The sequence below is a fragment of the Polyodon spathula genome, chromosome 6, assembly GCF_017654505.1.
Source record: "Polyodon spathula isolate WHYD16114869_AA chromosome 6, ASM1765450v1, whole genome shotgun sequence".
Lineage (NCBI taxonomy): Eukaryota > Metazoa > Chordata > Actinopteri > Acipenseriformes > Polyodontidae > Polyodon > Polyodon spathula.
In genome coordinates, this window is record NC_054539.1 from 19,124,732 (window position 1) to 19,140,352 (window position 15,621).

The window sequence follows — 15,621 nt, forward strand, 5'->3', positions numbered from 1 at the left end:
AAGACCCTGAAGCATCTACACAATCTCAGAATATCAGATTCCATAGCTGAAAAAACAAAAACAAATAACAGAAATATACGTCCACACCACCAGCTCTTTACAATAAACAACAAACTATTCCACTACAATCAGCACTCTTGGTTTGAAGTGCAAAGCAAGGTACACCTGCATTAATGGCATAAAAAGAATATTTTGCTTACCATGTAAATGCAGAATACGAAAGGAATAAGAATTTCGCCTGCATGTATACAGAGCATTTAAAATATTCCAGTATTCAAAATACTTAATATTCTGAATACTTGTACCATGTAAACATACTTATCTGTTGTGAAAGTCCATGTGTCAGTTTTTTGTGTATATGAACACTATATCGTCATATTTTTGTGTATGAAAAATATATATATATATATACCCCATATATATATATATATATAATCTACTTCCCATATATACCTTGTGTTAGGAATCATTCCCATCGTTGTTTAGGGTCTGGAATCAACTTCCCAGTAATGTTGTTGAAGCTGACACCCTGGGATCCTTCAAGAAGCTGCTTGATGAGATTCTGGGATCAATAAGCTACTAACAACCAAACGAGCAAGATGGGCCGAATGGCCTCCTCTCGTTTGTAAACTTTCTTATGTTCTTATATATATATATATATATATATATATATATAATTGCAGATCAGCATTTGCTTCATGTCAACAGTATCTGAGCCAGAAATCTTCTGTCCTCAGTAAGGTTACGGAGTGTTTCTGAATGATGTAAATAAGGATAGGTTCTTGACCCTCTCTCTGTCCACATTTTTTTTTTATCCAAGAACTGGAGAGAGACAGGTGAAAAAGGGAATGTTTTTATTTATTTATATAGAACTTTACATACCCATAATATATCTTGCAAAATCAGGAAAAGTGGGCTAACAGATTTTACATATATATATATATATATATATATATATATATATATATATATATATATATATATATATATATATATATATACACACACACACACACACACACACACACACAAAGTATTCTAAAATACAGATTGGTGACCAGGAAATTGGCTCACCACGATATACATGTATATATATAAAATCGTAATACAAATGTATTGAACAACTTTGCAAACTCCTTAAGAATAACAACACACTTTAGAATAACCTGGGGCAGGTTTTATATTTTGTGTAGTTTACAAATGAAACACAAAAACTCAGCAAAGAGTAGAGCACAATACGTGGTTAAAAGTTATATTTTGGTTGTCCATATTTAATTTGTATACTATAAAAAAAACAAAAAAAGAAACTACATTTTCAAAGAAAAATACGTAAGAAATAGACACTATTGGCATAGAATCTTTGGTACAAGCCCTGCGCCTGTTTCTGAAGTGTGTCCTAATTCGCTCACCGTAAAATAGTGACGTATACATCCTGATAAAACAAAATATTGTCCTGGTGAACGGCGTATCAAGGAGAGAGAGGTGATGTTATTGTTGTTTTTAATTAGTTTTATGTAGAACAGTAGTTTAAATCTATACTGTTTGTTTTTTGTCAAGCGCAGAGGAGGAAAGGGTGAATTACTAGAATAAGCGCTCACAGTCTCAATGTATGTTGTACTGGCCCGACTACTACCTGCTGCAACGGGCAGCTGGCTCTTAGAGCTGTTGATGGACCTTCATTTATATATATGTGTGTGTGTGTGTGTATATATATATATATATATATATATATATATATATATATATATATATATATATCTCAAAGAGCCAGCTGCCCAACGTTTATAGCGTCTAAAATAACCTTTTACATGAATGTAAAATAATGATGGAAATATATCAAGTCTGCATTGTAAAACTTACAAGACGCTAAAACACATTTAGGCAACATGCCTACACATTTTAATACATTTTCAATGAAGCACTGTACAGTAACTAAACTTACCACTAAATTTATTTTTTCCGTTTGTATGTATGTCAGGATCGGTGCACTTGTCACAGACATTCCCAATGCAAATGATAAAGTACTATGACGATAGATAATAATCTCTTTGTATTAAATCATTCTTTTTACTCCATTTACGTTTCTCTAGATAGACTAAAGGAACAAAAAGTGCTCACACACACAAGTGAAGATGGTCAATGTTCTTAAAGGAGTTCTTGTCGAATGGTAAGTTAGTGCTAAAATGAATGTATCTGTGTTGGATTTACTAATTATTCCCTGAACTGTGATGTGTGGCTTTGCCTAACATTTAACTGATGATGCTGTTGGTATTTTAACATTTGCTGTATTTTAGTGAGGCTCCTATCCAGGGTGTTAAAATATAAAGGATAATTTTGTTTTGACTTACCTTGCTAAAAAAAGAAATAACTAAAAATAATTACTAGTACTAACATCTACTTATAATGTGAATGCAGGTTGGTATTATTACTACAGTAAATAATAGCCCATGCATTTCTAGCTGTAAGGTCAAAAAATAAATCAACATCGAACAAATCTAATATTAATCTTTCAAATACAGGACATAGTAATAATGGTAAAGTAGAGCTAATTATTATTTTTTTTTTAGAAATTAGCTGTTTTAACTCAGAAAACCATACAGCTTTTTTCTTGACAATGATTTCTAGGCTCAACCACCAAACAATAACCAAAATATAATCATTTTAGAACCTACGAAGATGTATGTTTAAAACAAATTGTTAAATGAGCAACCATGTTTTTGCATTATTTTACAGTGATCCCGCCATGAAACAGTTTCTGCTGTACTTGGATGAAACATCAGCTCTGGGAAAGAAGTTTATCATTCAAGACTTGGATGACACACACATCTTCATTTTAGCAGAAGTAGTTCAAATCCTTCAGGAAAGAGTAGGGGAGTTAATGGACCAGAACTCGTTCCCTGTCACCCAGAAATAAAGTAACAAGAAAAAATAAACAACAAAACAAAACAAAAAAACACAACAACAACTATATAACAGAGGCTATGGAATTCAAAGAAGAGACTGTTTGAATGTTATGTTGGTGTCTCAATTTATTTAGATGCTTGTTAATATTGGAAATTCAGTTGCTCTTTAATTTCTTTCCTTGCTCTGACTAATATTATAGATTTATACAGCATAATAATGTTTTTAAAGTAGTGCTGTACCATATAAATAATGTATTCAAAGCATTGAAATGTATATCATATTACAACTTTGTTGAATGGTAATTTGAAGAATTCCCACAATATCTTTGTTTATAGCGTTGTATAAACAGATTTTTTTTTCATGGAGTTATATTTAACATGTATTTTCCAAAGTGCTGGTGACACTCCTACTTCACCAAATCAATCAATTAATTAAATCTCCCCAGCTGTAGTTTTCCAATCAGCCCACCACCTCCCCTGCCCCCACCCTCTCTAGGAAAAGGCAGACATTAGGTTGGTCACTTGTGTTGCCTGCTTATTTTTTTTATTTATTTTCTCTTCTTTTCCATATTGGGGGCAAAACTGTGGTTGGTGCTTTGAAAAATGTTTATGTAATATTATGATCTGTTGAGTCTACTTTTTTGGTTGGTGTCTCATTTTGGTTTATGCATGACCCAATAAAGGCAGTATACCAGTATTTTATTACTCTAAATGGTAACAACTGTGTCCTTGTTGGGGAAGGGAGCAAAGTAAAGAGATTGTCATCATTTTTGGGATGATGTATTTGATGACATGTTATGAACTTATTACATACAATTCATTATCAATATATATATAAATGGAAATTAGATTTAACAACTAAAACCTGTCCCAAAGTATAGGGGATGTAGTTTGTGGTGATTACACCATGATCATTTAATTTTGGGTTTAAAAGCCATGGCTTAAAGTTTATCACAAGTTTCATGATAAAGATCTTTTTGGCAGCATTTTAAATATTTGCATACAGTATTCCTGAATACAGAAAAAAGCTATATAAAATCTAAAGATTAGCAACACACTGAAAAGGGGGACCTGAGATAATATTCATTATAACATTTTTTTTATGTACAGTACCACTACCAATAAATATACATTATTATTATTGTTGGAAAACATGGATTGAGAATTGATTAGCAGTTTGCTACACATGTGGACTGGCAGAGCTATACTGGTGTTTTTTTCTGAAAAGAGACTAATATTACAGATAGCAGACTGTTTGGTTCAAATTGCATGTACTGCTTACAATTGATAGAGACATTGCGTCTACAAGTTTCTTGCCCAGCATTGACTGGAAGCTAAAAAGATAACAATGCTGTGGACCAGAAGGGGCCAGGCTCTAAGACTTTGGAATGCAAAGCATAAAGGGGCTAAAAGGCTCCCAGGGACTGGCATTGGACCCAGAGGTTCTCAGAGAGATCGAAAGAGATAATGCCACTGGGATCAAAGGGGCAGATTTATGGACCTTTTTTTCTCCAGGAGTGTGAAGAACGCACTGAGTTCAGAGGTTGTTACACTAGACTACACACACACACACACACACACACACACACACACACACAGACACACACACACACACTAAATTAACAGAATAATGTGTTGTACCTTGACCATTGGTTAATGTCAGAGAAAGGGGAGGTGGACCATCTATACAGAAGGGTATTTAATGTCATGCAAACATTGTAATGATGAGTATTCTGTTTGTCCTGTACCTGGGACCAGACTCCCTGCATATTTCAATAAACCTGGCAACTGATTGAAGAAAAGGACTCTGTGCATTTTCTTGAATCTACTTACTCACCATCATTTTTTGTAAGTTACTTCAATTATTATTATTATTATTATTATAATAATAATAATAATAATAATAATAATAATAATAATAATAATAATGAAATTGCCCAAATTCAATGAGATCCGTCTTTTGGGGTGGGTCAATAGAACATAATGTAATACAATTTGTTGGGGGTTGGTCCATACCCATCAGGCTGTAGATCATAAATATTTTTTTGTACAACATTGCACTTTTAGTGAGAGATTTACGGTTGGATCCAAAGACCCCACGATGAAATAATGAAGTGTATACTGAATATGGCCAATGTTAGTAATATGTTAGACCTTGCCATTTTAGTATTTACATAACATGCAAAATGTTTGTCTGTGGTTTTTATAACATCATCTATAATACCTTGTATCAATAATTCTGGTTGAGTAAACGTATGATATAATGTTAAAGATGTTGTAAAATGATTAGCTCTAAGCTAATACTGTCAAATGTAGACTTTATGCTTGAGGCTGCAGTAATAGATGCGGACAGACAGTATGGGGGGGGGATGGGTTGATAACCAAAACAAGTCACGTGACGGTCACGTGACACTGGAGCCAGGCCCAGCAGAGTGGCAGGAACAGAGAAGAGGTAAGACAAGAGGTTGATTTTTAAATAAAGGGAAAATATCGAGTTCTGCAAGGACATTTTTTTTATTACAAAGAATTTGATTATATCAAATTCATACGTTTAGCCAGACCGATGCATTGCTCTGATGCTCAGAAAAATGAATGTATACGGTAACGAGACATAAAATAAAAACAGATGAGGGTTAATGGACTAACGTACATATATCTATTATGTATGATTTTGATTTTTCTTCTAGCAACTACATGTTATGCTTTGCTATGTAGTTAATATCTACCTTTAATAAAACTTTATTAAAGGTGACATTTCGATTTATTTATTTATTTATTTATTTTTTCATAATCGGAGTGGTGTTGTATTTTACAAGTGTGTTTTTGCATAATGTAAATGTGTATGCTACCGAATCAGCTTCCCAGCGAGTCTGTACCATCTTGTAATACACATGGGTAAGGGTATTTGAGTCTTTTTCCTTGCCAGCACATAAGCCAACTACCTATATTTCGTAAATTTCAGTTTTCATCTAGAAAATAATTGTGCGATAGACTCTCTTTTGACTATCTGTATATATGTACAGTCATTTTAGTAGTCTTGTGCAGAGTTGCGGTTAATTTAAATTTTTTCGATTCCAATTCTATTTCCAATCCCAGTGCCCTTTCCTACAGTTCCAATTCCTATGCCTTTTTACGGCGTAGTCTTTACTGAGGTTTATGCCGTAGACTTTATCAGGTTACCTGACAAGTTCGTTAAGTTGTACGGTATTTGTCTGCTAAATAAAGCCTTTGAGATTATAATTGGAATTGAAATAACCTCAGCTTTGGTCTTGTGTATGTGTAATACAGAGTATGTAAATACATGTATGGCTGTTTGGTTTAATATGTATTAATTGATATTTGGGGTCTTCGGTGCTGCTTTTGGGAAAGTAACATTTCAGCGTTTTATTGCAAACCAGAATGCAAAGTGACAGTGGTCGCCAATGTGCAGGTATGTGGTGTTGTCATTGGTTGCAAAACAGCATGTCAATCTTATCCCACTTCCAGGTAATCTCTTTACAATAAAAATGTCCGTATCCCAAAAACAAAATAAAAACAAAACAAAAAACATAGAATTGAAGTTAGATTTAATTATATTGTAAAAATGTATCGAGACTGCAGGGACTCGCTATCAGAAGCAGACAGCAGTGTAAAAGGGAACTTGATGTTCTGAAGAGAAAGTGTTACCTTCAGTGTACAATCATGATTGATTTACTAAACACCGTAAATATATATCTTACTGGTCCTATAAATTGCTATTTTATTTATTTAGTGGTAGTCATGAGTAAACGGAACCAGGTAAGTTTGGTTAATGTCAATGTGAACAACTGCTGGACTCGGGTCATTTTGTACATAGGGAACTGACTATACAACGGTTTTGTTCATATTCTGAGGAAACAAGTAGAGCAAAAAACTAAAACATGTCTCGGCGGAACTACATTGGGGTTACCAGACATCCTGGGAAAATCAAGATTGTCACAGTTTTCAGCCTTATTTTTTTGTCCCCGTCGGAAACAATGACATTGTTAATCGTCCCAGTTTTGCTATTAGATACTTTTTTTAATCGGCGTGCTCAGAGGTCATGTATTGGGTTGTGTGTTAGCGCCATTCAAAAGTAAAACAAAGTCTTATGGGTTATTTGTTTAATCATTGTGATTAGGTGTGTACACCATATGTTAAAATGGTAATCGCTGATCTATTTATTTAAATCTGGCTCTTTGTACATTTAACATGTTTTGACTAGATGACAATATAAAGAAAATAGAGTTGTTATAACCTGTGACAAATTCAGCCGATTTTTCATTTTTATTATATAAGGTATTTTTTTTTTTGTAGGTTTTTTTTTTTTTTTTGTAACAGGCTCATGCTACGGCGTCAGTGAAATGGGGAAAAAAGCCCCCGTTTTTCACTTTGGAAATCTGGTAATCCTAAACTTCACCGACAGTACGAGAAACGAAGCAACAATACGAAATTTGGTCAGACACCAAAGTCCAAGCCGAACTGGACAAAACTCACAAAAATATTAAAATATATTTAGTCATTTTTCAAATTACTTTGTTTAATGCCGGCATTAGGAGAACCGTGCAGAATTGTGTAAACTCCATTCTCAAGAAATGTATGGGTCCTGTTGCTCGCAGATAGGTGTGAACAGCAAGCGCATTGATAAATTTGTACTGTTATATTTATTTTCTATGAACATCAGTTAATGGATACGCTTGTTTGCTTTTAAACCAATGACATTGTTACAAAAAAGACTATTCTATAGTATATTCATTTTAATTCTGTACATTGGATTGTTGTACTAGAGCTAAAATAAAATACATTAAAGTTGAACCCGGTATCCTCCACAATTGAAATTAGTTTCATGCCATTTGCGATTGTCTCAATAATGAACCGTGTTATGTTTTCAGTCCGAATTTTATTGCATTTCCTAACACGTGGCTTGTATGTCTGGGCCCCACCTCCTCCATACTAGGTCAAGGTCTAGTAGAAGCAGGCTACTCAAGTGACCAAAAGCATGCTGGACATTGGGGGGTGAATATCCAATGACAATGATGCCACGTTACAAAGGTAGGAAGTAACAAAAAATGAGTATCCGTTATTTGCAGACGCATCTTTTTTTCTCTCTCTAATATTTAGTTATCACCAATGGTTTTTACCCCCGTTTTCTCCCAGTTTGAAATGACCAGTTATTATTTTAATCCCGGTTCACCGCTGCTATCTCCCTGAAACATGCGTCCTCCGAAATATGCTCCTGCCAATCCGTCATTATTCGCACTGTGGATCCACCAGCTGGAGGACAACACAGATCTGATGGCTCCACTGCAGACCCGCAGGCTCCCTATCAGCCACAGGGGTCGCTGGTGCGCGGTGAACAGAGGATTGCCCTGCCAACCTAAGCCCTCCCTACCCGGGCAGCGCTCGGCGCTCGGCCAGTTGTGCGCCGCACCCTAGGAACCCCTGGTGACGGTCGGTAATGACAGCATGGATTTGAACCTGTGATCTCCAGGCTGTAGGGCACATCCTGCACTCAACGTGGAACATCTTTACTTGATGCACATTTTTGACAAAGTTTAAACAATTAAGCAAAATTAAAAACATATGACACTTTACTAATGTTAAAACGTTTAAATTGAAAATTATTTACATCCCTATTAATAGTATACTCATGGTGTGTGGTGGTGTTAGCTTAAAAGTTCAGTGATGATCATGTGTGCTTGTGGGAGGGAGTGTACTTCGATACCTCATTTAGGGAGTATTGATAGGATACCTTGCACAGTATCATGATATTCCATACTATCGCAATACTTTGGAACTTATATCCATTACATGTTACATGGCTGCCAAATTCCGTTTTTGCAAGTGCAAAGTGCATTTGGAGGCTAATACACACTTACTAGTGCTACAGCATGGTGGAATGCTTGCTGTTTACATATATATATATATATATATATATATATATATATATATATATATATACACACACACACACACACGCACACACACACACACACATATACAGTGCCAAGAAAAAGTTTGTGAACCTCTTAGGATTTTCACTTTTTTCGCATATTTCAAACCTAAAATGTCATTAGATCTTATTCTAAGTCCTAATAATAGATAAAGATAACCTGATTAAACAAATTACACAAAAACATTGTTTTTTGAGGAATTTTGGCCCATTCCTCCTTAAAGAACTACTTCAACTCGGTGACATTTGAGGGCTTCCTTGCATGGACAGCTCGCTTCAGGTCGTGCCACAACATATTGATGGGGTTTAGGTCCGGACTTTGACTAGGTCATTCTAAAAGCGGAATTTCTTCTTCTGTAGCCATTCTTTTGTAGATCTGCTTGTATGTTTAGGATCATTTGCTGCATTAGGATCTTGCTGCATTACACACTTTCTGTTCAGCTACAGCTCACGGACGGATGGCCTGACATTATCCTCTAGAATCTTCTGATACAATACAGAATTCATGGTTGCAAAACAGCCCCAAACCATCACACTCCTACCATCATACTTGATGGTTGGGATGAGGTTCTTCTGTTCAAACTTAGTGTTTGTTTTTCTCCAAACATAACGTTTCTCATTGAGGCCAAAAAGTTCTACCTTTGGCTCGTCTGTCCAGAGAACATTGTTCCAGAAGTCTTGTGGATCATCTATGTGCTCTTTGGCGAACTTCAGAAGGGCATCAATGTTGAGTCTTTCTGGTAGTTGAGTCATGAAGACTCACGTTAGCCAAGGCGAGAGTGGCCTGCAGATCCTTAGATGTTACTCTGGGATTCTTTGTGACTTCCTTGATGATTTTCCGGTTTGTTCTTGGAGAGATTTTGGTAGAATGACCGCTCCTGGGTAGAGTGACTGTAGTCTTGAACTTGCTCCATTTGTGGACTATCTGTCTGACAGTGGATTGGTGGAGCTCCAAATCCTTAGAAATTGTTTTTAACCCTTTCTAGACTGATGAGCATCAATAACTATTTTTCTGAGGTCTTCATAGATTTCTTTTGATCGTGGCATGACGTGTTTCCACACTCCTGTATGGTGAAGACCAAACTCACAAAGGTTCTGATCTTTATATAGGGTGGGGTCTCCCAAACTCACCCCTGAAGATCTACCTAATTATTTAAATACTTGATTCTAATTATCCCCTTAATTGAGCTGATAAAACCAGGGGTTCACTTACTTTTTCACATACCCTGAATCTTAATTACTCATTGTTTGTCTAATTCATACATCATTTTGTTTCAAAAGACATGGAATTGGTTAATATAAACCCTATTGGATATTTAAGAAAAGACTGGTTTTGATTCAAGAAGGCTATCATGGGAAAACTATGGAATTTCCATAATTATCATTGGGGTTCACAAACTTTTTTCTTGGCACTGTATAGGGCAGCTGGCTCTTTGAGAACACACACACAATATATATATATATATATATATATATATATATATATATATATATATATATATATATATACTGCAAGTTCCAGTGTATTCAAAGGTCATTGCCACCAACTATAAAGTTCAAATAAAACTTGTAAGAAAGCACAACACAATGTGAAAGACACCATTTTCATGCATGTAAAAAGAGAGCTGTGGTGTTTCGGCCGGCTTCAAATACTCCAGTTACAAGGAATCTCTTAATTTTTATATATAACAAAATAACACAGTAATACTTTCCTTGAAGCAGACTTTGTATAACTAGGCAGATGTTTTACATGCAGAAGTATCTTAGAAGTGCCCTAAAAATGTGAGCAAGGAATGAAAAAATGAAGCACTGTTGTGGAAACTGATTTACATGGTTACTTCAAGAAATGGCTTGATGAGGTTCTTGCTTGGATCAATAAACAACCAAATGAGCAAGATTGGCCAAATGGACCTCCCCTTGTTTGTGACATTTCTTATGTTCATAAAAAGTCATATACAACATAACACCTCCATGAATCTGTACTGTTCAAATCTTTTAGAAAGTAAAACAAGTAAACACAGAGTATAATGCTAAATTAGACTAGCCTGATTGATTCATGCACACTGTATTTTTTTTTTCTTTTTCTAATGAACACAGTAATGTGTTACATTAGGGAATACACACAAACCTTGTATTTCTTAATTTTAAACACTATGCGTTCATTTTACAATTTTATAGTGTTGAAAATCACCACTTCCAAATAATTTAATACATTTAGTTCAGCGGATTAAAAAAAAAAAAGAAAAATATTTCTGGCAAAGACGCTGCTATCATACACAATTCAACAGTGAAACATTCAAAGTTAAACTGGATCCAAACTGGACGCGAGCGAATCATTTAGAAGTCACTGCAGTCAAATGGGAATATCCACACCAGCAGCGAGCGACATCACTAAAATAGAACCTGTTAGTATTTTTTTTTTATAACCCTGATCTTTAGATTTTATAAGTCCAACAATTATTTTACAACTGAGTTGCCGGAGGTCGGGGTGGTAAATAAGAACATAAGACTTTTTACTAATGAGAAGAGGCCATTTGGCCCATCTTGCTCGTTTGGTTGTTAAAAGTCTGTCTTTCAAATAAAGTAAATTAGACAAAAGACAACCACGCTGGCTACGATAATTAAATGTAAATACTTTGTGTTGTTTTCATGCTGAACCTGTAACTGTCTGCATTGGTGGACTTTTGCATTGTGACTGAAGCTTTGTAGGTCAGGTGCTTTCCTCTGCAGGTGAAGAGTCACATTGATCCTGTTAGGGAAACTGATATGCTGGCAGTGAAGTCTGTGTTCATTCTCGTCTTTCCACTGCTCATGCATACAATTCAAAACACAGGTTTTTCACTTCTTTAAAACACTTTTGACATATTGATTGACCACCTTCAACCAGGTTTCTGTTGTCATCTGGCTGAAATCCAAAATAGTTCCACACCAAGCTTCCCAGAACGCGCAGGATAGTTGGTCACAAAATGAGTAAGCTTAGTTTATATTGTTTTTAAAGCACACAATTGAGTTTTGTTTTAAAAAACAAAATGCTGTATCAAAAAATTGTGATACTTTTGTATATTTAATTTACCCTGATATTTTGGTATCATGATATACCATGGAAAACTAGTAACAATATAACCTTTAAATTGCAATACCTAATCATACATGTACACTACTCAAGATGTATTCTAATGGATTTGTGTCGGTTATTTTACAGAAACCTTTGGCTGTTTGGGATTCCCGACCTTGATTGGCGGCAGGCACGGTGATGTAATGACATTGCCAGGAGAAAGGACCTTCTGCAGATGGACTATTGATACATGGACTTCCGAAATGTTACAGATAGGAGATCAGAACTGAGGAGAGTGTAAGCACTATTGGATCCCACTGATCACTCAGACCATTAGATACTGAAGAAAAAAAGCTCTCTAATGGCCAAGCATGAACCAACACGGGGAATTGCTATTGGACAGCTGTCATCCACAGAGTTTGTCAAAGATTGATTGAATATACGTTTTTGTAGGATAGTTTCAAAATCTCCCACATAGAGACGCATAGTACTTTTGAATTAATTGCTTTGGTGCTGTTCGTGTGCAATTTGAAAGAAGATTTGGAGGTTGTTTGCAGTGAAATGGGAATAATAGAGCAAATATTTGACAAGTAACTGAGGACTTTGCGTAGCTGTCGGGGTGAAATATTGATGATTTCAAATTAAGACTCTCAGTTCTCTACGGCAGGCTCAGTTTGCCTCCAACAAATTCAAGACAAATCACATGTGAGACTGGTGAGCTGAAATTCGAATGGCAGGTTATTTACAGAAAGCAGTTTTTTTAACTGATGCTGTTGGGTGTACTGCAAGGGCATCTGGATATTTTCTTTGGTCAATTTCTACATTTCAGGATTGTATGACTCAGTATAGTTAATTTATGATACGTGCTGGGTTTTCTCTTATGCTTTCTCCGTTTAGAACCATGCTACGCTTGAGTTTAAAACGCAACAAGGAAAAAAAACAAAAACTGACAAGACAAAATGAAACCCGGTGCTTGCTAATTTCCCCTCTGAAGGATAACAGAACCTCCATTTTAATTTCCTGGTTACAGGGAAACAATGTTATAACCATCTAATGTTAAAGTAAAAAACAACAGCAAAAAATACTAGTTAAACCATAATGAGTCACTTGTTTGTGTGCCTTTTTATTTATGCAAATTTAATAGTGGTGTTTATCTTATGTGAGATAAACTGTATACCCTAACAAGCAAACCCACTTGCTGAATTAAATGTGTTTTCTTTCATTGAAGGAACAACTTTTGTCTTACAAGATCGCTCAGGCACTTCATTTTGAATTTGTAGTCACTTCTGAGCTTGGACGTGCAACCGTCAGTTCATATTGAGGCAGTTGTCAGACTTGATATAATCCTTTGGGAAGCCAGGATCTCCTGAATAGGTTTACCTGACAGGGAGGAGTACGCATATTTTCTGTTCAGGAAACTGGAACAATCATTGCCATGCCCATATAATGCGCATATGTGACTTCACTATTCATTGGATAGATTTTCCCAGTAATTGTTAGGTTTGTATTTCTAAAGACCTTAAATAAACACCACCACATCCAATACTAATAATACAAATAGTACAAAAACTGAGACCACCTTTCCTGCCTACCCAGACAACTGTATTATACAGCAGGATGTTTGCTGCTGTGGAACATGGTCCTGTTCTTTGCAGCGACTCTAACATCCTATGCCTTTCATGGAAAGGCAGAGTCCCCAAGAGCGAAAAGGAGAAACCGGTATGCAGGAGACGCTACTACGAGGAAGGCTGGCTGGCCACCGGGAATGGCAGGGGTGTTGTTGGAGTAACATTCACTTCCAGTCACTGCAAAAGAGAGCGGTATCCACAACGGATCAATTTCAATTTAAGAGGACACAATAGCGAGGTAAGTGTTTTCAGGTTCTGTTCTCTCTTTCTGTCTCGGGTTACAATAACAGCCTTGTTTATGTACAGTAGTATCTCAAGTGACCAAGTGTGAACATTGTCAATTAATTTATTCCATAAATTGTGACTTTTTTACGATAGTGGAGTCAAATTGGTGCTGTAAAAATAGTTTGTTGGATAGCGAAATCATTATTTCAATTGATAGTCATAGAAGCGCACTAAGGCACCATGTTTAATCACTAATTACAATATAGAGGGGTTCCTTGTTCATTTCAATAGTAACATCATACACATTATTTACATTTATACCTATTCCAGTAGCTCTGCAGTGTAATTCATGAAAAGCACAAATCGGCTCTGTAATTGGGTAAAATCCCAGCGTGGTCTGCAACATGTTTAGAAAAGGTCGACTTTGTATTCCAAACTGCGTCCTTAATGTGTTTTTAGCCTTAATAATTGTAATAAAAAACAACATAGTTTTGTCTTGTAAAATGTATACTTACATGCATAAATAAGCATACGTTTATAATCACAACCGCCCTGTTTAATGAGAGAAAGCGACATGCCTAAAAAGACTGCATAATACTTATTGACACACAGTACATTCTTTATGCAAGTTGAATTCAAAACAAGTACTGTCCTTACCTGTGGTATTGGGCGGTACTGTGGGTTGGGGCCAGGATGGGCGAGAGAGGGGAAAAAATGAAACGCAGAAGCGGAAAGCTGGGTTGGAGCGGTGCTGAATTTGTTATTCAGTAACCTAAATTATCTATAAAAGTAAAACTATAAAAGAAATATTCAAAGAAAATAATGACTGTTTCTTTGTTAATACTAATTCCATGTCGTGCCTCGGCGGCCCATGTTTGTGCGTGCCTGGTATTACTTGGAGGCACCATGATTGTGCCAGGCATATAATACCTCGGTTGTACTGTAAAGCCTGATTCCAAGGCGCAAGTAAATTTTACTGTTACCGTCATGTAACTGAAGGGCAGACCATGCCATGACTAAAGTCAAGGGGTGTTGTAATTGATCAAAAGTAAAAATTGTACATTTTATTTTTTTTATTTGTACAGTCTAGGTGGAATTTTAATATAAAACCTAGTGATTTTATATAACTATTTTGATATATTTATATACTAGTTTGCTGACTGGATGTAAATGGTTTCTAAAGTTTTAGTTTTTTATTCTGGTTAATGGTTTCTCCCCTGGGGGAGGAGTGACCTGCGCACAGTATAAAAGGAGGCTGTGGCAGAACAATGGAAAATGGTGATCAGAGATGAAGAGAAGGTTTAGAGAGATGGGTGCTGTTGTTGCATCCGGAAAATGTCTCTCGTCTGTTCCTGCTAAAAACAGGTGAATCATCCTGCACTTAGGATATTTTTATTTTATTCTGTAAAAAGTTATTTATTTATTTATTTATTTAAATTTTGTTTTTGCTATAACTTAGTTCTGTTCAATTTTCTGAGACTTTGGGGGAAAAAAAGATAAAGAAAAAAAAAGTTTGCAAACAAAACTTCTGTTGTCCGTGTGCTTCCCTGCAACACCATCTTTGGCCACTTGGCACATCCTTAGCCTTGAACGGAATGCGAGCAAAGATAGATAGCCAGTGGAGGGTGTGAAGCAGCGGGGCAGCATGAGAGTAGTGATGTTAGGAGAATACAGACGAGCAGCAGAATTTCGAATGAGCTGAAGGGGGCAGATAGACAAGGCAGGGAGACCAGCAAGGAAAGTTACAGTAGTCCAATCTGCAGAGTACAAGCGCTTGGACCAGGAGTTGAGTTGAAGTAAGTAGAAAGAAAAGGATGGATTCAGTAGATGCTGTTAAGAAAGAAGCGGCAAGTGCGTGCC

At 36.0% G+C, this 15,621-nt stretch overlaps 2 protein-coding genes across 4 annotated transcripts in view; both read left to right on the forward strand.

Annotated features, from left to right (window-relative positions):
- Nucleotides 1–1,393: 1,393 nt before the first annotated feature.
- On the forward strand, nucleotides 1,394–2,993 carry gtf2h5 (general transcription factor IIH, polypeptide 5). The gene is made up of 3 exons (XM_041251553.1): nucleotides 1,394–1,482; nucleotides 2,091–2,167; nucleotides 2,734–2,993. Exons 2-3 carry the CDS (start codon nucleotides 2,133–2,135, stop codon nucleotides 2,912–2,914), a joined length of 216 nt encoding a protein of 71 aa, XP_041107487.1. The 5' UTR covers nucleotides 1,394–1,482; nucleotides 2,091–2,132; the 3' UTR covers nucleotides 2,915–2,993.
- A 2,327-nt stretch (nucleotides 2,994–5,320) lies between these two features.
- The window catches only part of LOC121316969 (tubby-related protein 4-like), a 46,923-nt gene continuing 36,622 nt past the window's right edge, over nucleotides 5,321–15,621 (forward strand). For all 3 annotated transcript variants that reach the window (XM_041252422.1, XM_041252424.1, XM_041252423.1), the window contains exons 1-2: nucleotides 5,321–5,355; nucleotides 12,056–13,774. In XM_041252422.1, the coding sequence (XP_041108356.1) occupies nucleotides 13,526–13,774 (249 nt within the window). In that variant the 5' untranslated portion in view covers nucleotides 5,321–5,355; nucleotides 12,056–13,525. The remainder of the gene's footprint in view (nucleotides 5,356–12,055; nucleotides 13,775–15,621) is intronic.

Excerpts from the sequence above, each read along its gene's own strand:
- gtf2h5 (XM_041251553.1), top strand. The coding sequence starts at position 2,133 with ATGGTCAATGTTCTTAAAGGAGTTCTTGTCGAATG. Across the intron at positions 2,168-2,733 it reads AAAGGAGTTCTTGTCGAATG|TGATCCCGCCATGAAACAGT; the intron begins GTAAGTTAGTGC and ends ATTATTTTACAG.